The sequence below is a fragment of the Aquarana catesbeiana genome, linkage group LG13, assembly GCF_042186555.1.
Source record: "Aquarana catesbeiana isolate 2022-GZ linkage group LG13, ASM4218655v1, whole genome shotgun sequence".
Classification (NCBI taxonomy): domain Eukaryota; kingdom Metazoa; phylum Chordata; class Amphibia; order Anura; family Ranidae; genus Aquarana; species Aquarana catesbeiana.
Window position 1 is genome coordinate 123,189,101 of NC_133336.1, and position 23,457 is coordinate 123,212,557.

General features: G+C 42.6%; 1 protein-coding gene across 1 annotated transcript in view; it reads left to right on the forward strand.

The window, feature by feature from the left end:
* PLEKHG3 (pleckstrin homology and RhoGEF domain containing G3) overlaps positions 1-23,457 on the forward strand; it is a 251,286-nt gene that overhangs the window by 175,244 nt on the left and 52,585 nt on the right. The window contains exon 4 of the mRNA XM_073609396.1: positions 19,133-19,584. Coding sequence (XP_073465497.1) covers positions 19,133-19,584 — 452 coding nt within the window. The remainder of the gene's footprint in view (positions 1-19,132; positions 19,585-23,457) is intronic.

The following is a 23,457-nucleotide window of genomic DNA, read 5'->3' on the forward strand; positions in this document are numbered from 1 at the left end:
ATAAAGCTGACGCGTTTCGGCAATAGCCTTAGTCGTAGCTAGTTTAAAACAGATATGGCAAATTTTTGCCATATCTGTTTTAAACTAGCTACGACTAAGGCTTTTGCCGAAACGCGTCTGCTTTATTGTTTTATTGTCACTCTGATGTACCAATAAATGTCACTTCAAGGATTACAGTTTTGCCGGCTCTCCTTATTACTGTTGCATTGGAGTGTGTTGGGACACATCGAGCCTCGGCACCTGTGAGTGGACCTGGTGTATGGATTAAGTTGTCCCTGCAGAGAGCGCTGTTACCTTTCTTCTTTTCCATACAGCTCCTTCTTCCCTACCTGTCAAATGCTCTCTGAAGAGCGATCCGAATGCTGATTGCTATTCTAACTTTTTTACCATTTAGTGTCTTCTTGTGGAGAAAGCAGGGCTGATGTTGGAAATCATGGGTCCCCGTACAGCCTACCTGTACCCACAGTTGAGCTGCATTTTTACTGCCCCCCCCCCCAACCGCTATCCCCTTTAGCTGTAGTGCCTGGAGGTGTACACATGCCATGGTCACATCAGGAATTCTGCCCCCTCTCTAATGTGACCCACTCAAGTGAATAATGCTGCCCTGCAAGCACATTGGTGGTGTGGAGGCAATGATGGCCATCATTCCTTCCACTGTCCCCTTAGTAGGATCTGGGGGTATATCCTCTGGGGAAGTCCTCCCATATTATCCGTTATCACGCACAACCCAACAGTGGTTCAGTATATCAGATGGTGTGTTATCTGCCGTATATGGAGCCACATATCCCTTAACTGTGTGTGCTTGCTTTTGCTTTTTAAGCTGGCACTTTGTGACACTATATTACCCATCCACCAGAAGCTGGCGGCATTTGTGTGCGTGTGCGGAAATGGCTGGAAGTGACCAGCAGCACATCTGTGCACCCGCAGGTTTTTAAATGAAAAGGCGTTGTGGAAGAGCAGCGGGGAGGAGATAATTCAGGAGCGGTTTAGTTCCACTTTCAGCTCTTCCTGTGTCAGTCTTATAAAATACAGAAATCAATCCAGCAGATTGGAGAGTAGGAACACCTCACTAGGTATTGGCCACACTAGGTGTGCTTACCCAGGAGCACAAAGTAGCAGAGATCTCACCAATAGAGTCCCTGAGAGATAGAAGAAGCTGTCACTTGGTTTATCCCTTCAGCATTATTCATTAAAATATCAGATTAGGATGGAGTGAACTTTAAAACAAAATACACTGGCAACCCCACTGCTATATTAGATATGGTGTCTTAGTACTTGCCTGCAGGTAGATGACGTCTGATGCAGAAGTAAGAAATCTTTTATCTAGGAACAGGGCTGGTGCTACCACTAGGCAAACTAGGCAGCCACCTAGGGCGCTTTGCTGCCTAGGGCGCCCGGCCACTGTTGTTCCTACTCTCTTTTCTCTGCAGCAAGCAACTAAGCTTCAGCATCAGCAGGCAACCGTCACTCCAGGTGCAGCAGAGGACTGTCTGTGTCCAGACTCCCAAATGAATAGAAGCAAGCGAACATTCTTTGATGGGCGCTGGTGAGGCTGCATTTGATGGGCGCTGGTGAGGCTGCATTGATGGGCGCTGGTAGGCTGCATTTGATGGGCGCTTCATTTAAAAAGTGGGATATACATGGGTAGGGCAAAGGGGATGGAGTCAGGAGTGGAGCTTGGGGGGGCAAAATGAGATTTCGCCTAGGGTGTCAAAAATCCTTGCACCAGCCCTGTCTAGGAAATGACCTGACATGCTCATCTATTAATATATCTATGCTGACTTTCTCATTTGGTATTTGACCTGAACAACCACTTATCAAAGCATTGACAGCAAGCAACCATGTGCAGTTGTCTGTCAATTTTTGGACTGCCTTGGTTAATGCGGTTCAGCAATAAGTGCATGGAGTTTCACCCTTGTTACCACTGATCCTGGGTTTTGATGAAACCACTAATTACCGATGATCTCTTGTTTTTTACTAATAGTTTTATTGTAATTACATTTTGACTTGTCTTTTTTTGTTTTTCCTTTTTTTTTTTTTTTCTTTTGGCAAAGATTTTGGGGGTTCCTAAAATCTGATGTGATGTACATAGCAGGAATGTATGAGCGCTATTGTCAAATATCTGGTAAGCGTTCTCCCTGTCCAATACATTACTATTTAAACCTGCCAAGTTTTCTTAATGAAACTCTCCAAGTCAGATGAGCTGCGAGTTCAGGAATTGAACTTCTATTCTAAAGAGACATCTGATATACCTGGAAACACCTTTCTGTGTGATTTCAGTGGGTGGGAGGAAAGTGCATCTTTTGACGTCTAGTTTCCTGTCTAGGGGCGGAGAAAGAGAAGGGCGGCTTGGGAGACTGAAGGTGATAGAATGATGTCAGTCTATCCACACCTCACCCCGCACACATATCTCATGTAGAGAAGACACTCTGCTGATTTGGAGAAGGAGCACAGGCTCCAACTGATACAAAATGTTTGATGAAAGGGGCCGATTTGAAGGGTTAAACCGCAGGATATCTCGCCTATTTGGTATGTGAATTTTATTTTGACATCGTCATAATATTATATTTCTGTGGGGTTTTTTTTTTTTTTTTCTATCCCTTTTTTTTTTTTTTTATAAATGTCCTATTTTTATGCTGCACAGACTCTAGTTAGTGGTTTTACTGTATTATTTGCTTGCTGCCATCCTGGGCCTCGAAGAAGCTTTGTTTGGAAAAGAATGTTCTGAGAAAGTGTGTTTTTCTAATCACTAGTAGTGGGTCAAATCAATGTTGGTTTTTGGCCACAGTGACGATAAAATTTGAAGGAGCAGGGTAAAAAAAATTTCTGGGATAAACAAATTTCTAACAATGTATGTGGTTTTCATTCAGTAAAATCTGCTCATTTCAAAATCTGAGGTTAAAAGCAAACAAGATTGTTTGAATGACATGAGAATATTCTGAGCATGTTTGTATGAATTTTCCCAAGACTTTTCCATAGAATTTTAATTCAAAGTTCTATCCATCTGTGGCCAGCTTTAGCCTGCATTCACACCTAAGCGGAGCGTAATCCTAGTAATTTTAAAGCACGTTTGTAGGCATTTTAGGCCTCTTGTACACAGTACTCCTGTTTGAGCATCTACTTTTTCTGAAATTTTTTTTTTTTGGTGTGTATTTGAGCGCGTTCGCGCACGTGCGTGAAAACTTATTCTTGCGTTTTTGTGCTGTACAGTATGTAAATGGGCATTTGCACGCAATCGCGCACCTTTGCATGAATGAGGTGTAAATTACTGACCAAAAATGCAGATTTTTCTATTTTTTGTTTTACTGAAGAATGCACGGCGCTTGTTTATACGCGCCTGTGTACATAGGCACATTACAATTAACGGGCTGTATTTTATCTTCGTAGAAAAAAAAAAAAAAAGCTGTACTGAGCTTTTTCAAGCAGCAGTGTGCAAGAGGCCTTACAAGTTTTGTGCAAGTGTTTTTGAACATGTATCGGGCTTTAGACATAGGTTTCCTGGGCTGGGCAAGGGAGGATAGCAGTTTTATAGGAGGAATGGAAAGGAGCGCAAAAATGCATGTACTGTGCGATTTACAGGTGCACCCAGGTGCTCATGTACTTTTTTGAGCATAGGGCGACTGAGCGTACAAGTGTGAATAGGGGCTTATCTGTTCAGTGTTATTTTTATTAGGCATTGCTTGCATATAGATTTCTATTGTTTTTTGCTTTTAACCGTGAGTTAATGCGAGTCCATTTATTTGACCCAGATTGTACTTGGTCTTAGCTGTGCATGGTTAAAGTGATTGTAAATCTTCCTTTATTATAAAAAAAAGTTATACTTGCCTGCTCTGTGCATTGGGGCTGCTCAATTCCTGCTGGCGCTCCTGGCTCCTCCTCTTTGGCGAGTGCCCCATAGGGAGCCGCTTCCTATTGGGCACTCATGCCCGAACCACGCTGCCTGAGTCTGTAGACACAAACGGCATGGCTTAGCCCTGCCCCCGCTCCCTTGTCACAGGATTTGATTGACAACATCAGGAGCCAATTGCTTTTGCTGCCATCAGTCTGCCCTGTGAGAGCAGAAAGAGCTGCTGCTCTTGGGCACAGCACTAAGTGTAAGGGGGGAGGGGCTGGGGGGATCCTAATGGCACAGAATTTTTTTTTACCTTAATGCAGATATTGCATCAAGGTAAAAAGCCTTTGCCTTTAGAACCACTTTAAGGCATCGTTCATATACACAACTGTGTGATTATGCTTTATATCAAGGTATAGGCTGAAAAGTGCAGGAAGGGGTTATTGTAGAGTATTTGCAGATAGCAAATTCCAGTGCAAGTATGCAGAGCTCTATAGATCTATATATACGCAAGTTACTAAATACTGAAACCTTACAGGAATTCTAGAATTTAAGGTGTGTGATTATACTGCCTGGCCGTTAAGGTAAATGAAAGTAAGCTGTGGTTGAAAAAAGGAATTTATCTTGGTTATTCTGTAAACAAAAGTGTGAATATAGAAATGTCAGCTCTATGAATGACTGTTCTCTGGAATCTGAGATTCCCACAGAAATGCAATGTGCATACATTGGACCTCCTCGTACCAATCTAGCTGGGAGAAACAATCTTTGGGGTTGCACGTTTTCAACCAACAGGCAATTCTCGCCAGGATAAGGCTGGCCATAGAAGATGCGATTTTTGTTTCCCGCAACCTGTGGAAAACACAGTGAATGTTGCTGGCAAGCTGGCAGTAATCGCATGCTAGAAATCCGACATGCTGGTTGGATGATGGATTGCATTGGGTACAATCAGCCAGCCCGTAGATGGTTTGAATTTTGGCCCATCCCTGCCGACCCGGCCGAGATTCGAACCATCTATGGTCAGCTTTAGGACATCCTGGGTGGTGTCTACACTGAACCTAGATAGGCATGCTCATCAGAATACCCAAACTCAACCATTGGTTGTACTGTGTACTAACATCTATATTTCTTAATATCTATGTACTATGATACCTTAGATTTGTGCCATAGCATGGTTATAATTTCTGCAAAGTCAGGAGATGTTTACTAAAAATCATCTAAACCAGTGCATGAGGACACCATACCTGTATTTGGACAAGAGTTTTTGAAAATTTCAGCCACTCTCTTTTATTAAAAAGATTGGTTAGAATTAGGACCGTGTCTTGTGGATAGTGTGTTTTGGGATAAAGAGTGGTGATGTTCCCTAACATCATCTGATGTGTTTAGCCATATCTATGTGATCTGCTGCCTAGAAAACATACTTCACATATCTGTATTCAATAAAGATTTTATGACACCAGGTTGTTGCTTCTGGTTGTCCTGGTGAGGTCAGGGTTACTACATATAGAAGTATTCCATGTGACTTTTAAACCTGATCTTCATCGATAAAGTGCGTTGTCGCCAGTATATTTTGCTTTGATTGGCTTAGTGTATATCTGTTGTGACGCAGGTTATTGATTTATGTTTTCTTGGACTTTATACAAGTTATGCTAGGAATTTATGTGCAAGGCTTTCAATATGACTGGAAATTATGACGACCTCTTTTCTAGAAGTACCTAGTAAATGCAGTCAAGCATGGTGGTGGGAGTGTCATGGTCTGGGGCTGCATGAGTGCTACCGGCACTGGGGAGCTACAGTTCATTGAGAGAACCATGAATGCCAACATGTACTGTGACATACTGAAGCAGAGCATGATCCCCTCCCTTCGGAGACTGGGCCACAGAGCAGTTTTCCAACATAACGACCCCAAACACACCTCCAAGACGACCACTGCCTTGTTAAAAAAAAAAAAGCTGAGAATAAGGGTGATGGACTGGCCAAGCATGTCTCCAGACCTAAACCCTATTGAAAGGTGGAGGAGCGCAAGGTCTCGAACATCCAACAGCTCCATGATGTTGTCATGGAGGAGTAGAAGAGGACTCCAGTGGCAACCTGTGAAGCTCTGGTGAACTCCATGCCCAAGAGGATTAAGACTGTGCTGGAAAATAATGGGGGCCACAAAAAATATTGACACTTTGGAACCAATTTGGACATTTTCTCACTCACTTTTGTGAGATATTGAATGGGATTTTGCTTGTTGTGCGTTTTGGAGCTTCAGAGCTGAGCGTTTTACAAGCTGAAAAATGCTCAGGTGTGAACAGGACCTGAAAGCTTAAAATATTGTCACTGTAAGCAGTACAATTTGGGTGTTTAAAATTGCATCAGCTTTTTTCCATTGTGTTCACCTGGTTAAATGCTTGTATTGCACAGGGACAACATTGCTCCTGTCTTAATACTAGAAAATCTGTTTTCTTTGACTGTTTTTAACCAAAATAAAACCAAAAAAATATTCTAATAGATTTCATCCGGGCACATGGAACCCCTTTCACTCAGGCAGTCTGATAGTCTGCCTTTTCAGCATTTAAGGTGGATCTGCCGGGGAACTACATGTAAGTCTATGGACATGCATCCATTTACATCTGGTTACCTCTGAGTCAGTCTGTCCAGGTATGTAAAAAAAATAGAAAAGGCCTGCATTTTTTTTTCCAACCTATATGTGATGGATCAGAAGTAGTCTGATATAAAGAGAAGCATGTCCATTTACGTCTGGCCACCCATACATCTGATATAGGTCCAGAGCCCCCTGCAGCAAAAAAACTGAAAGAACAGAGAGTGACATTCATTCTATTGTTCTCCAATTAGGCAGGGAATCTGTTTACGTATTCTCAGCTGATTAGGTCAGACATGACCTGTGTGAAAGGGGCCTTAAATGGTCTACTCCAGAGGTACACTGATTTCCATAGAAATCCTCAGATGCAGGCTACTGTCCCCATGGTTATAGTAGTGATAAGCCTTTGGCTGCTTGCCATGGTTGTGATAACTTGTGCAGCCTGCAGCATTCGGAAGTTGCATGAGAGGGATCCTCAAAGAAAGAGGTACCCCACAAAAAGCTCCAGTGCCCATTCTAAAACAATCTGCTTCTCCTATGCAAAATGACTGCAACTTAATGGCAGGAAAATCTGCTGCCACATGTGCCATACCTAGCAAAGAGTCCCTTGGATCCCTTACCTTCTTAACTTTTGGTGAAAGTTAAGTTTGTCTTAAACTCCATCCTATTCCCTGCTCTTATATAAAGGGTAAATACATTCTCCAGAGGTGAATTGGAGGAAAGAGAAAAATAGACTTTAACGGCACATATAAAAAAAATAACAATTTTAATAGTTCACGTACATTAGCTACATATGGCAGTGCACATATTATAAAACACATTTAGATAATGAATACAGAAAAAAGGACCCACTGATCGATCCAAGAGATGGACGCCACTTGTATACTTCCTGTGGGGCACTTGGTGTGTTTTGTTTGCCACCCCAGGGCATAGCAAACAATTTTTCTCTTCTCATTATCCAGAGGTGGTCTTCTTTGGTTTAGGTTCTGCACTACTTAGACCGCTCCCAAAATTCCTTATGACATTTATATGACTTGAATGACTGTTTAGTTACTGAATGGAGGCCAGAGGCTCCCCAATAGTGAAATAGGTTTCTTTATCTAATACAGGGGTGCTCAATCTATGGCCTGTGGGCCACATGTCCCACAGGGCCCTTTGATGTGGCCTACGACCTCAAACCAGGGAAGCGCATGTCTGGGTCAGCACCCCGTTAATCGCAATCTGGGCTTGTCGACCTGCCATCCCAGAGCATCAGAGTGCAGAGAGGTGGTACCGGCAGCAAACGAACAGGTGGTAGCGGAGGGAGCAGGAGCCGCATAAGCTTCTTCTGTAGCTCTGTGTCCCAGATGGAGTGATACCAAGTGCACTACTGTAAACAGGCAGTTGGACTTTGAGACGAGAACCTCCGTATTTTATTTTTTTCCTAAAACACTATCCCCAATGCGTACAGGCTGATGTCAACATAGCAGGAGGTGGCATGAGTGGTTTATTTTTGTTTTTTATTTGCATTCACTTGAAGAAAAAAAGAATGAAAAACAAAAAATCCTGAGAAAAAGGAAAGAAGCGTTCTCATACAGGTATTTTCTCAGGCAACATAAGGCACAATCATTTTTGGTGCGTCAATTCTTTGGCATTTTGAGAAATTGGAAAATAATATCTGTGATAGTTGTTACTTGTCATTTCCCAGAAGGCTGTATGAAGGTCCCTGGACAGTAAATCTGATAAGACGGTGAGGTTTTGGGACAAATATAGAATATATTCTGTGCAAATACACACCCCTATTTATAGCTGTGATAAGGTATTCCGTCATATGGAAAGGTTTACTCCTTCTGTGCCCTTTGTACTCGGCCTCTGTTCACACACTTTATGATTACTGCCATATGCCATACTCTGGTTTCATGTGTCTAGTTTTTAGTGTGTTCTTCTGGTGAATGTGTATATAAAAAGACCTGGAACACACCCAAACATACATTGATTCTTTACATTGTAGGCGTATGCTGCATAGAAACTTGATTGCAAAGTTTACACCTGTTGACTGCAGTATGAAATGCAGCTGTTTGTTACGGGTATACAGCTGCCATAATTGCGCCAATTCACTGATTTTGGCGTACGTTTATAAAAGCCAGCTTCTCTCCCAAATTCTCCACCTCTGAGCTGGTGAATCTGGAAGGGAGATATTTCAGTGTAACAGCTGTGAGATCTTCAGCTCTCACTTTTATAAACTGGCCGTTTGTGACAGAACGGTCATGTACTGTGATGAGAAGAGGAGAACATGTTCTCTGCTCCTTATCTCAGCTACATAAACCAATACACCCCAGTTTTATAAACAGACACCTTCGTCACTAATAAGTTGCGTTGATTTACACAATTTTAAATTTACACCCATGACAAAGGGAAAAATAAATGACCAGGGATGGACATTACTTTTTCCCCCCTCTTCTCTCCGGCCTCTGACCTCCACCTGCAGCATGCCCTGACTGCTGACCCTCTCCTCCCAGCATCCTCCCGACTTCTGACCCTCTCCTTCAGCATCCCTCAGCCACTAACCACCTTCCACGGCATGCCCTCAGCCTCTGACCACCTTCCACGGCATGCCCCCAGCCTCTGACCAACTTCTACAGCATGCCCCAGCCTCTCACCATCTCCCGCAGCATGTCTCCAGGCTCTGACTACCTCTTGCATCATGCCCCCAGCATTTACCCACCTTCCGCTGCGTGCCCCAGTTCCTGACCACCTCTTGCAGCATGCCTCCAGCCTCTGACCATTTCCCGCAGTATGCACCCTGCCTTTGACCATCTTCTGCACAATCCCCCCTGCCTCTGACCATCTCCCGTAGCATGCCCCCTGCCTCTAACCATCTCCCGTAGCATGCCCCCTGCCTCTAAACATCTCCCGCAGCATGCCCCTTGCCTCCAGCCATCTCCTGCAACATGCCCCCTGCCTCTAATACTCTCCCGGAACATGCCCCCTGCCTCTAATCCTCTCCCGCAACATGCCCCCTGCCTCTAAGCATCTCCTGCAGCATGCCCCCTGCCTCTGACCGCCCCCTGCAGCATGTCTCCAGCCTCTGACCACCTCTTGCAGCATGTCTCCAGCCTCTGACCACCTCTTGCAGCATGCCCCTAGTTTCTGACCACCTCTTGCAGCATGCCCCTAGCTTCTGACCACCTCTTGCAGCATGCCCCTAGCTTCTGACCACCTTTTGATGCATGCCCCGAGCCTCCGACCATCTCCTACAGCATGCCCCTCAGCCTCTAAACATCTCATACAGCATGCCTCCCGCCTCTGACAATCTCTTGCAGCATGCCCCCCAGCCTCTGACAATCTCCTGCAGCATGACCCCCAGCCTCTGACCACCTTCCGCAGCATGACCCAGTCCCTGACCACCCCCTGCAGCATGGCTCGTTTTTTGTCCGTTTCTTCAGCTATACATCAATGGATTATTATGTGGGGTTTCTGGTGATATCAGACTTCACATTTGAGCCCCCCTATAGCATGTCATTGGACCACTACTGATATATATAAAAAGAAATCGCAACAACTGCAGTACATACAAATTCTGCTCAAAACCATTGCCGGTCTTGATTTTACAGCCCAAAAAACATTCTTGTCGTAACAGAAAAGCCACATAAGGCTGAGTATTTAAAATTAGATATTATTTTAGGCTGCAAAATGAAGCTGAATAACCTTACACAGGTCCATAGTAATTTTCCATAAGGCTGCAGAAAAAAAAAATTGACTTTGGGCTACACTCTGCATTAATCACAATGAATACCATAAAGTGAACGATACCTGAGTTTTGACCTCTCCACCTAAAACAGATTTCAGTTTTACACGGTTGTAAGAATGTTACACCTTGTTAGCGTCTTATATCTAGGGAGTCTATTGGTGAGATATCCTTGTCATAGTTCTCAGTGCTTCTCACCTGCAGTGGCAATTATGAAATCAAACAATGGTGTCCCTCTTCCCCAGTGACATCATAAAACCATTGGGGAATGCAGCTATGTGGCCCTCGTTTTTACTCCATCCTCTATAAAGTGATTATCTGTTAGCATAGAATGACCGTTTTTAGGGCTTTCTTAACAGAGCCCATCAGTCTTCAGTTGTTTCTGTTGTAAGTGAAAAAGCAATAGAACCCATTAAACTGATCTGCTGTTGAGATGGATGGCCAGGTCACTTTTGATTTCATACTTTTCTGCTTTTGGGAAAATCGCACATTTTAAAGAAATGTAAATACTGGCACTTTTTTTGTGAATAGTTAACCATCTGGAGTGTCCCTGAACAGTCCTGCTCTGTTCTTTTTTGTATCATAAAGACACAGTCAAATCTAAATAGGACTGCGCAGCATGAGGCTGCGTGCAGAACATACAAACGACTGCAGACTCCTGCTCTGTCAGATCACGTGTACCCACTTTGACTTGTCTCTAAATAAAGCCTTTATTTAAATCCATTTTATAATCTATTTTACTGAGTTCAATCACCTTTCAAAAATAGGCATGTCCTTTGAGTAACTAGACTGGATACCCACATTGCCTCCCCTAACTATATATATCATTACTGTGCTGGTATGTAAATGTGCATGCACCAAGTCGAGATATTTCCATTATATTTGCATTTATAGCTCTAGTTGTGGTACCATTCGAGGATCAGATGCTATAAACTAATTTTTCTTCTTTTGTCTCTGGGATTTTGGGATGAGGTCTGCTTTCTGTAGTTCTTTACAAATACCTCCTACTGGACCTCTCAATCCTCCTGTAGCACTCTTCACACTGTAAAATGTACAACAAATTGGACAAGCAGAATGAGGTTCTTTGTGATGGTCACAGTAGCAGGATAAGCTGGGAACTTAATTGCAGGGTTCTTGCAATCTGATTCCTTGGAACATAAAGGAATACAGCAAGAGATTTAGCTCCATCAAAAACTGGAATAGTAGCTTTGAGTGGATTAAAACTTTTAGATGTGGACTTTAGCTTTTAAAGTACACAATGGTGTGAAGGGGCCCTAAAGCAAACTTCAGCACTACCTGAAACCTACCAAAGCCTCAATTGTTTTTTATGAACCAGTCAGCACGCCCATTATGACCTGTATTTAACATTCCCAAAGTGGATCTGGTGAAAGTTCATTCAAGTGTTTCTATAAACCAAATTTTTATTTTTTCTTACATTTTGGATAGAATGGGGAAAAAGGTTAGAACCTCCCTCTCAGGTTTTACTGCTATCCAGGGCTCCATCACTTTCTGTTCTGTGGACAATGTTTTACCAGACAGAAAGTAAGATAAAATCTGCAACAGGTAAACGGGCAACAATTAAAAGCTTACCGAGGTTCTAGCCTTTCCCTGTGTAGAGCAGACGTCTCATTAGCATTAAGGCTCCATTCACACTAGCGCGTTTTTTGATGCATTTTGCATTTTGCAGAAATGCATGGGAATTTTTTAACATGGGTTCCTATGGAACATGTTCACATCAATGCTTTTTTGTATCTCTGCGTTTTTGGAAAGGGTCGGGGACTTTTTTTCATGCAAAAAGCAGCGTTTTGCATGTAATGGATTTCAATGGACAAGCATCAAAAACGCAAGTGCAGCGTTTTTGGTGCGTTTTTGCGTTTTTTTTTTTTTTTTTTGTAATTTTTTTTTTAAGACTGTAAAAAAAAATGAAAAAAAAAAACGAAAAAAAAAAACCGCAAATCGCGGCAAAAACGCGGCAAAAACGCCGCAAAAACGCTACAAAAACGCTGCTCAAAAACGTGCCAAGCATGAAAAAAAAACCTCCAAAAACGCTCAAAAGCAACATGCATAGGTGTGAATCGAGCCTAAAACCTTACCCCCCCGGTTTATGCATTCATGCCTAAATACAGTAACATTGAGAATAACGTGGTTTTCAAGTGTTTTGCAAGACCAGCAAAAATTGTTTTTAGAAATTTTGACTTGACAAACGAGCGATGTCTTGATATACAAGTAGCATCATGTCAAAACTGGGTATAAAAGAGAAGAGAGGTGCCTCTAAGTGCAGCAATAGGTTACATTTAATGAAGGTACAACATTTATCAACTTACATGGTTGATGATTAAAACAGGCATATCTAAGTATGCAAGGATCCGGTCCCCATAGACTGTCCTCTGCACCGCTATCAATGTCATCCCTTCCACAATGCGCTCCATGAGCGCTTCAAGCCTCGCTTTCAGATCGCTCTACTGCAGGGTAGTCTTCCCGGTCACAATCACAGATTGACAGCAGTGAAAGCCGGCAGTGCGGAGGGCGGTCTATGTTGACAGCTTTAACCCGGATGGGTGCATACTAGGTGTGCCTGTTTTAATCATCAAGCATGTGAGTTGCTAAATGTTGTGCCTTCATTAAATGTAACCCTACTGCTACACTTGGAGGCGCCTCTCTTGTCTTATACTCTCTATCTAGCTCCTACTGGATTTTGCTTCTAATCCCCTTGTTGAGGTTGACATTTGTGGATGGACATTTTATGGTTACACAACCTATCACATTGCTATAATCTTTTTATATGGACTATAAACTGAAGGACTTGCGAATAATTGGCTGTGGAACGTATAATCTGAGTTTCCATTATTTCTTATGGGGAAATTTGCTGTGATATTTGAGTGCTTTGGATTACAAGCATCTCTCCTCCCCTATGAGAAGCCCAATTTGTCGGGTGTGCTGACTTCATTCTCACTAGTCGCAGCAGAAGATTCCCGAAAGCCCACAGTGCATTGCTGCATTCCCACTCTATAGCTATACCTAAACGTCTTTTCTCATAAGTCTATGGCAGTTGGTGGTGAGGTCTCTTCAAATACCTGTATGTGCACATCTGTGCATTACAAGAAGGTCCCACATTATATGCTGGATTTTAAATTATGTCATGGAGAGTGAAATATGAAGAGTAAACATACCCCAGGGAGGAAAAGAAACTCTGTGTGGTCTCACTATATGGGCCTTATGCTATATAAGAAGCTGGATGAGTTCACCAGTTTTTCTGTAGCCCCGTGTCACTGTTTAGACCAGTAGAGAGATCATGTGGCACATTAAGTGCATATACCTGGAGCATGAAAAGCTCTACTTTAATTTGCTTGGAGTTATTCAGTACATACTGTATGTGAATATCATGGGAGTCATTTGTAAACCAACTGACAACCATTTTATGAGAGACCAATAGTCAACATCCCAATTTTTTTTTTTTTCCTGCAAATTGAATCCTTTTAGATTACAATATAAAGTTAACCGAGAGCTCAATTGGGCTCAAATGTATTTACAAAAATATAATTGAAAAGGGTATGGCCATCCAAGTGTGTAACCCTATATTCGTAGCACAGCATTCAGTGGTTCATAGACCGGTGACTGAGAAGCACTCAGTGATGCTATACTTGGTCTCTTGTCTGTATGAGAAAGCGAGAAGAATGAAAACTTTGAGAATGCCGGGAGATGACGTCACCTGGGTGTCTTGTCAGCTGCTGGTGGTGATGTAGTGAAAAGGGAAGCATGCCAGCAGCTAGGGATTGGCAGTAGGGAGCTCACGCTGTAGGACGTGAGGGAGATGTAGCCTAGTAGAGGGAGGGGGGACACGTGTGGTGCCCCTTCATGAAAGCAGACACAGGGCTTCACATATGCAGTCTTGTCTCTGTAGATGCAGCCCATCTGTGCTCTGGTGATACCGATCTATGAATTTCTAACAGCCATGGGGCTGTCAAAATTGGGTATATCAGAACAAATTGTAAACATTTGTTAAAGTTGCATTCTCAAGCTCCAGCTTTTTTAATCCTATAGTTTCCTTTTTGTACAGCCTTGATTGAGTTCATATGAACCTGATCGTGTTTGATTGCTGCACAGGTTCTCGTTAAACTGTTAGCTAGACAAGATCAATATACCAATTGGTAGAGTGCAGGAAAATTGGTACCAGAGTAGGGAATGCTAGGTTTGCAGGAACAAGATTTGTGTTCGTATTTGTGGAAGCAGATCTGTTGTTACTGTTAACCATCTGTTTCAAGTCAAAACATATTGCAACTAGAGTTGTAATTACTCTAAGAGAATTTCCATAAAGGAGAACCACATCATATTTTCAGTGAATACACATCCCTTAGTAATATTTTATGTGACATTTATAGACTTGAATATACATTGTGTATGCTTGCTGTTCATTATTTTTAACAATCTTTCATAGATTGTTGATTCTCCATCTAGTGGCTCAGACAGTGCAGTCACAAACTTGCTGATGGACTGTTGAATGCCAGAAGTTTAAAGCCCCTCCAAGTCTTCTTTCTGTTCCCTGCATGGTTCCTTCTTTGGGTGTCCGCATCACAGTCTGCCTGACGTGGACACTTCCTGTGGAACATTCAGTGGAGGAGGTCAGTGGAGGGCAGTCTCAGGGGGCCATTTTAGTACTGGATTAGCGATTCCCCCCAAATAGAAATTACGGTGTTGTGGGACCTGGATAGGGGATTTAGGTGGCTTCTGAAGGTAAGCATACCACTAAGCCTGGCAGTATTATTAAAGGGGGGAGAGATGGAGGGGTGGGTGGTAAGAAGTTCTGGCAATTAATAATTAAGACAGTGGTAGGGTTCAGTAATGGAAGGGGAATGTGTACAGCTTTTGCTTAGACTCAAAGTAGGTTTTGCATAGCAATCAATTTCAAGTCTAGTACAGGTGTATTTAGGCACCACAAGGTCCCTGTACTTTTTCTTTACTTTAGAAATGTTTCTGACCAGGACAATTTAGGTGTCCACTGAGGCATAATCTGACCACCATCCGGTAAAATGTCTTTAGATTGCTTCATAAACCTGTACACTCTGGCTACATACAGTCCTAGGTTCGTGGAGGGGTGAAGCATGGGAGGCAGCTGATGGCTTACCAACTCAACTGACCATAGAACAGTTACAGGCATCATACGAAAAAAAGTGGTCATCCAACCCAGCTGAAAATGGCAAGATTGAATAATATCCTTATGTCATGCCTATGTACACTGTAACATATATAATTTAAAAAATGTCATTGCCTTCAGCAGTCCTATTGTTCAAAAAGAAAGAAAAACAAAATAACAGCGTAAATCTCATGGCACTGTTGTTTACATCCCTCATCAGAGATGTAAGAGGGAATAGCAAAATGAGTGATGACAGCTCTAGGAGATGCAGCTGGGCAGAGAGCACAAGCAGGCCCTGTAATTATTTAGTTATGGGGTCCCGTCACGTGTTATTACAATTCTTTATGGATGGATAAATTCCAGTTGTCATGTAGCCAATTAGATTAAAGGAAACCTGTCATTAGAAATGTTATGGTCTACTGTTGCTTAAAGTGAACCTAAAGCCACAACTGTTATTTTAGTTGTGAATATCTGACAGGTTTTACTGCTGTCAGGGGATTGGTTATAGCTTTTTATTTCTGGTCTGGTAACCTTGTCCTCAAAGCAGGAGGTAAAAGGAGATCTCTCTAACAGAGCACCAAATAGATATAAATCCTGACAGGGGTTGTAAACCTTCACAACTTCATCCAAAACGAAGATGAAAGTAATGGTGATGGATACACAAACTCATTTTAAAAAATGTAGTTGCCCAGTTGTCTTTCTGACCATGATATGGATAAAAGTGTTCCAGGCCAGTGACTGGCTTTGAAGCGGATATAAGAATGACAGCCCTGGATCTTCATCTTTAAAAAACAAGACAACAGTAGCAGCTCCCAGATTTCTAAACTCACTGGTTATTTTGATTTATCCTGATGGTGCCTGCTGGTTCCTGAATTCTTTATCAGTTTTTCCACCTTTGCATGCACATCAAGTTTCCCTGCCTTATTGCATCCCACTTGATTGTATAGCGCCAGAATTCTGGGTCTCAATCTGCCTCTAGAAAAATGCGTCACTCTAGCTGTCTGCTCACAGCTACGCTTCTCATCAGGCTGGCTGTCACTTCCTGGCAGGAAGGACAGTGTCCCATCTCTTTCCAGAAGATGACACCTCCGATTGCCCTGGGCAAATTCCGCAACAAAAGACTTCATTGATTGGTAATTAGCATGTACAGTTCATGTGTAACCCATTCATTTTACTACAAAGTCTTATTATGGAAACACTTTTTTAACAATTTGGTTAGGTTGTTACCCTAACATATGCAGATGTTGGTCATACAGTATACGTAGCTCGATACTTGTTTTTTCTGTTTAACTTTAATCCAGCCTTAAAGGCTAAGGTGGGGGGGGCTGTGGCTGGAAGTGCTGGAGCATGGTACACTTTACACCTTAAATACAAGTGTAAAGTGTAACATGCTCTACAAGGTGGACTTTGCTTTAAGAATGCTGGCCATACATAATTCGATCTTTGCAGTCGGTTCAGTCATTACTGAATAGTTTTGTAGATGTTTTCAGAATCTATTGAGAAACGTATCATTTGAAAAGGCCATTGGTAATTTCCTCATTTGCTACAACAGAGAGCAGATTTTTCTTTTAAAAAAACACATGCCTTTTGTCTTTTCTATCTTGCCCAACAAACTATTGTTTGGAAAAAAAAAAAATACACAAGCCATTTCTTTCCCACCCATACATGTAAAGACCTGGCTGCCCAGTTGAATGGGATATTGTAGGATTCCCACAGTGTCTCAATTATTGGCAAATTGGTCTCAAAACGATTGACTTGGTTCATACTCCACAAATGTATTGCCTTCTTAAAGTGAACCTGTGGGCAATCTAAAGTTTTTAAAAGTCCTACCTAGGAGTCAGAGAAGTCATCCCCTCAATGAACACGTACAACTGCTTCAGAGAGGTGCACACAGAAGGGTTTTTTTTGGTTAATTAATGTAATGGCAGGCAGCCAAGGGTTAAAGTGACACTAAACTATGTTTACTCTTATATTCTTGACTGAAAAAACACCTACTGCTCTCAGGCTCCTCCAGGTCTCTGTTTTTTTTTCTCTCTGCTGTGATCTGACTTCCTCTTAGAGGGTGGCTACATTCGTTCTTCCTGGTCCCACTATAGGCAAATATGTAGCCACTCTCCTGCTCATGCCTGAGGTGGACTGTGGACTTTGAACTACTGAATTTGTGTGTCATAGAGCCTTGCACATGACCGCACCTAATGTGTAGAGCTCACTTTGGAGCAGAAAGAAGTAAATCTGACTTTTAGCAAACATTCTCTGCAGGTGAATCTTCCAGGTCTGTGTGTTTTTTAAAAGAGTTATCAATTCCCCACCAGAGAATGTTTGAAAGTTATATTCTCTCTATATATTTCCTATTTTATGCTTGAAGTGTATTCCTTGAAAAGGTGGGTTTTCGGAAGCACTGATGTTTTTGTTTATTGCACACAAGTGACTGTTGTCTCTTTTCCTTACCCCTATACTCAACCCTTTTACCTTAGAGGAGACCGTAAAATCGTTTTCAGGTCTTGGAACTTTTAAAGAAACAGTTCATCAGGGGTCCATGGGGAAAATGTCCCTTATGTTGGTGGTCAGTGGGAAGAATGTCTCTTAAATTGGTGGTCAGTGGGAAGAATGCCCTCTTTTAAAGACAACAAAAACATAAATGTCAGGTTGCTGGTTATGCCAAGTAGTATTGACCCTGGAACTATGCAGGCACCATCAGATGGGAAAGTCAATTGGCCACAGCTCAAGGAACCTCTAGCAACCTCTGGAGGAACCCTGGTTGAGAATGTCTGACCTACATTATGTATTTAGCAAGACTGATGCTTAGAGCCATTCCTAGTGAAACCTGCAGAGTATCTAGTTGGGTTTAGCCCATAAGTTTGCCCTTTATTCCAGTACGGGCATAAGTCAACAAGAAAGAGAAGGATACGTTCAGGACTGAATTAAATCATAAAACAAATACTTATGGAAAATGCTTCTCCATGTGTAGTTCATCCTTATTAGCATGACAAGACAGAGTGGACAAATAATTCAAAGTAGGAAGTGTCGCATGTCCTCTAATCCCCATTGTCAAATCCCCAATGGGCGTTTCTCATGTTAATACCTATTCTTCAGGGGCAGGTATGACAGAGGTCATTCTGACTTTTTTACTACGAAGAGGTGACTGGGGACTGGAAACAGAGCATTCTACTAAGTATTTATTAGTCTCTGCACTGGCAACAGAAGGGGTCCTGGGTTCACTCTGATGCTGCTGGATGACGGTTTGTTGAAAATTGTGTCATTTTACCAGCCATATTCTGTATGTGGAAGATTAAACCATCAGTCGACGGTGACCATGATTAAGGGTGAGTGAATTGATTCCAAAAAGGCAGTTAACATAATTCCAAGGTTCTCAATTCACCTGAATATATGAATACAGATCTGTCTAATCAATTAAGAATTGTAAAATTTTTGAATCACAGTCACCTGGAAACCCTCAGATCAGACCCATTTGTGTGAAAATTTTCAGGTGAAACAAAAATTTGAGAATTGCTGATTTCTTTTGCTTTGTGGTCTTTGTAAAGGAAACAGCTGGTGTTCCTCAGGATGGATGGTTTTACTGTGATACTTAGCAGGCCACAGAGAGGCAAGGAAAATAAAATTTATATGTAGAACTTTTACATTTTATCTTAGGAAAAGATGACTGCTAGGATAAAGTAAATTGGTTCTGTTTTTTTCATTTTCCCATTGCTTTTACTCTCCTGTTTATATGGCTTCCTTGTGTCCTTTACTGGAATATAACTTTTCTGGAAAATAAAATGTCACCATCTGAAATCAAGATTTAAATTCAATGAAGTGCTTTAATTTAACTTAAATTCATGTCTGTCTTGTTTTTCCCAGAATCCCCCAGGCTGTCGGCAGGCTCTTCCAGCAGCAATGAAAAGTTCTCCAGCTCTGCATCCCTCTCTACAGACTTTTATGATTCGGACCGACCCGTAAGCATCATCTCTACAGCATCTTCTGGCTCCCTTCGTGAGGGCCGTGATCTCTATGAAAATATTAGACCGGCAGAAGAGGAGCCGTTGGGTAACACTCCAACTGGTCTGGCCATGGAGCTAGTGTCTGGGGACACCCTGCACACCACTTTCCGGGACATGCAAAGTGGATTAAAAAATTCTCACACCATCAATGGCAACAATGTTACCCGACGAAGCCATGGTTCTAGGTCTCTTTCTCCATTTGGGACCAAAGTTAGTGGGATTTCCAACAAACTGACCTATGTGGAACGTGTGGTGCTGGAAATAATTGAGACTGAGAGGGTGTACGTTCAGCATCTGCGCAGTATTGTGGAGGTAGGCAACAGGCCATTTACAAGGGCCTTGTAAGAAATTCTTTATTGCCGTGTGGCAGCAAATTGGAGCGTTGTAGCCAAAAACTTTTTTGGGATGAGCTTGATCTTCCTCAATTCTAAGTGCAATCTTGACAGTCAGGGCTTGGTTGTGTTACTAACATGTTTTACCCATGAGGGGTGGATTGTTGGTCAGCTAGAAATGCAGAGATTCTGGACGCATGCATTATGGGATTCGGGTGTCACAGTAACCTTTAAAATGAACCTGTGGGGCACAAAACTTGTTGCTGACTTGTTTTTAGGGACTTGTTTACACTATGGCAGTCATTGCCTTCCCTCTGAAAAGTGATCAGTGGCGGTTTGCTTTTCAGAGGCAGTTGACAAGCAGGTTGGAGGTGATATATCCCTTCCTGGACACCTGTTTTCAACATTGAAAGCTTACTAATTGCAACTGCTTGCATTACCTGATGTCGCAGAGCAGCCCTATTCACTTGAATGGGTCGTTTGCAGCTCAGTTGCCTATTTTTACCACCTCCTGGCCACCCATGTATTCGAGGACTGAAGATATAAGATTCAGAACAAGTATGCAGATTAGGAATTTTGACTTTAATCTTATTGTCTTGATCTACTTGCTTTTTTTTGTTTAGTGACTTAAAAGTATTAAAGTGAAAGGCTACCGGGCAATTAGCATGTTCAGGAGCTCAGCAGTGGCTCTGCATTTCTCTCAGTGAGGTTTCCTTTTAATTACAGGAAAGCTACAGTGTTCCCATACAGTTTAGCAAACAGTCTTGTCACAGACAATGAGATGATGCCTACCCACTATGACACTTGTAGAGTAAGAAATAAACAGGAGAGAGAAAAAGCAGAGGGGCCCTATAGCAGGGGTGCCCAACCATTTGAAGAGCGAGGGCCACTTAAGCGACTTGGTAACCGGTCGCGAGCCACAATGAGCGGAGCGTGTGGATGACAGGTCCATGTCCACACTGTATATGCAGAGCAGACACATACACAGCCCACTCTACTCTATGGACCCTCCGATCCACCCAGACAGAGGGGGACAGATCCCCTTCTGTTTTTTGTAGTGGATCAGATTGGAGGTAGGCGAGTGTCAATAGACACAAGTCCATTTACATCTGCCGCTCCATAGACCGCTCCGTAGACCGATCCGTAGAGGTGAATGGAGAGTCTGATTGGGTCAGACCGATCTTGTGAAAGAGAGGCCTAAGGCTACTTCCACAAGGTTTACCCACACCGTGGGTGCAGAGCAGTAAACCTGTGGCTTTCCTATGCTTCTATCATATCCTGCAGGTGTAGTGCACTTTCTAAAAGCGCACCAAGCCCGGAAGTAATAACAGAAGTCTATGGCTCAGTGCTGGTAACCACTAGTTTGAAAGCACCCCAGTAACCATGCAGAACAGATATGCCTAATCACACACTGTGCTTTTAGTAATAAACGTACCTTTTAATAAATCTTTCATTCAGGTATCGGCAGTGGTTGCTGTCTTAGACAGAGTGCATTTGGTATCACTCCGCCTGTGACAGGATCCGGCGCTATACAGGAAGCATCGGCTTATGCAGCTCTGCTCCACAGCCGCTTGCTTCCTCTACCGCTGGCTTCACTAATGCTCTGGGATGGCAACCCATGATCTGTGTTTGCCAACCTGCCATCCCAGAACAGAAGATGATGGGCTACATCAGAGGGCTCTGTGGGTCACATGTGCCCCCCCTGCCTTATAGTGTAGCATTTAAAAACAATGAAGTTGAAAAGGTAACAAAAAACATTGGGTGGGAAGGATGGTCATGGTCAGAAGCCAAAAAAACCCAACTACTAGCAGAGGTGCACAAATCACAAGAAAAAGTTTGTTATAGTTCAGGCTTCTAAAATATATACTATTCAGACATAAAACAAATATATATGGTTAAGAATAAAGCGGTATTAAACCCAAAACTAAAAAAACAGACTTGCTGGCTGGATTACCAGATGAAAATAAGGAAAAGGAAAGCCTAGAATAGAAAACTCATATTTTATTCACAAGAGTAAACATACCAAATGTTTAAACTGAGAAAAAGTACAATAAAAAAAATCTATATTTTGAAATTGATGGCAGCAACGTGTCAAAAAAGTGGAGACATGCCATGTTTACCATGGTGTAGCATCCCCTCTTCTTTTAACAACACTCTGTAAATGTCTGGGAACTGAGGCGATCAGTTGCTGGAGTTTTGGGAGAGGAATATTGTCCTATTCTTGCCTGATATTGGATTCTAACTGCTCAACAGTCCTGGGTCTTCTTTGTCATATTTTACATTTCATGATGTGCCAAATAGTCTTGAAAGGTTTGGACTGCCTGCAGGCCAGTTAAGCACCTGGACGCTTCTACTACGAAGCCATGCTGTTGTCAGATGCAGTAAGCGGTTTAGCATTGTTCTGCTTAAATATGCAAGGCCTTCCCTGAAAAAGACGCCACCTGGATGGGAGCATATACGGCTCTAAAGCCTGGATATATCTTTCAGCATTGATGGTGCTTTTTCAAGCTGCCCATCCCATATGCACTAATGTACCCCCATATACCATCAGAGATGCAGAGCACTGATAACAAGCCGGAAGGTACCTCTCCTCTTTAGACCAGAGGACGCAGTGCCTATGGTTGCCAAAAAGAATGTCAAATTTTGATTTGTTTGACCACAGAACAGTTTTCAACTTTGCAACAGAACATTTTAAATGAGCTTTGGTCCAGAGAAGATAGCAGCGTTTCCAGATCATGTTCAGAGCTGGCTTCTTCAGACAGTGATTTTTGAAAATATTCCTGAATGTAGTGATGTCCATCATAGGATCATACCTGTTTTTAATGCAGTGCGGTCTGAGGGCCCAAAGATCACGGGCATCCAGTATTGTGTTTTGACCTTGTCCTCAGCACAGGAAATTCTCCAGATTCTTTGAATCGTTTGATATGTACTGTAGATGATGATGTATTTAAAGTCTTCAACAGTTTTTAGATGCAGCTTTTCACCTTTCAACCTCTGCCCATCTTTACTTCTGAGACACTGTGACTCTCTAAGATGCTGTTTTTATTCCCAATCATATTACTGACCTGTTGCCAATTAAAGTGTATGTAAACATTTCTATTTACTAACTCTCTGCAGTTGGTTTTGCACAGAGTGGCCCCAATCCTCCTTCCGGGGTCCCTTAGCGGTGCTCCTGGCTCCTCCTTTTCCCGGGTGCCCCGTCGGAGAGGCGCTCCCTCTGGGTACTTGTGTGGGCGTGCTCCCATGACCTGCTGCTGTGTCTTTTGACACAGACAGCAGGACTCGGTTCCGCCCCCGGCTCCCACGTAATTGGATTTGATTGACAGCAGCGGGAGTCAATGGCTGCGCTGCTACCAATCTATCCAATCAGGACCCAAGACACCGGGTGGAGTGGGTGTTCTCGTCCCCGGCGCAGGAGTGATCGGGCTCAGGTAAGTAAAAGGTGGCTCTGGGGGGCTGGTGCACTACAAGAGGTTTTTCACCTCAATTCATAGAATGCGAGGGTTTACAACCCCTTTAACCTAATTAGTTCTGAAATTCATAACCTGCTGCAACTTTTTCTTGTGACCTGGGTGCCTCTTCCACTGAACTAGGTTTTTTTTTTTGCCATAGACAAAGCTGTTCTTTAAAAACATTATAAAATGAAAGAGTTGCTTACTTTTACAATTGCTGAACCAACCTGGACATTTAAACCTGGTATGGGTGGTGTATTCTTTCAGGAAATGTGCAGGCAATGCATCACTTTCATTTCTATGGTGAACAAAGAACAAATAATGCAAAACATTTCCAGCATGGTGGCAAATCTGTAACTACTAACAAGCATTGTAGTACACTTGTTTGTATGGTAACCACT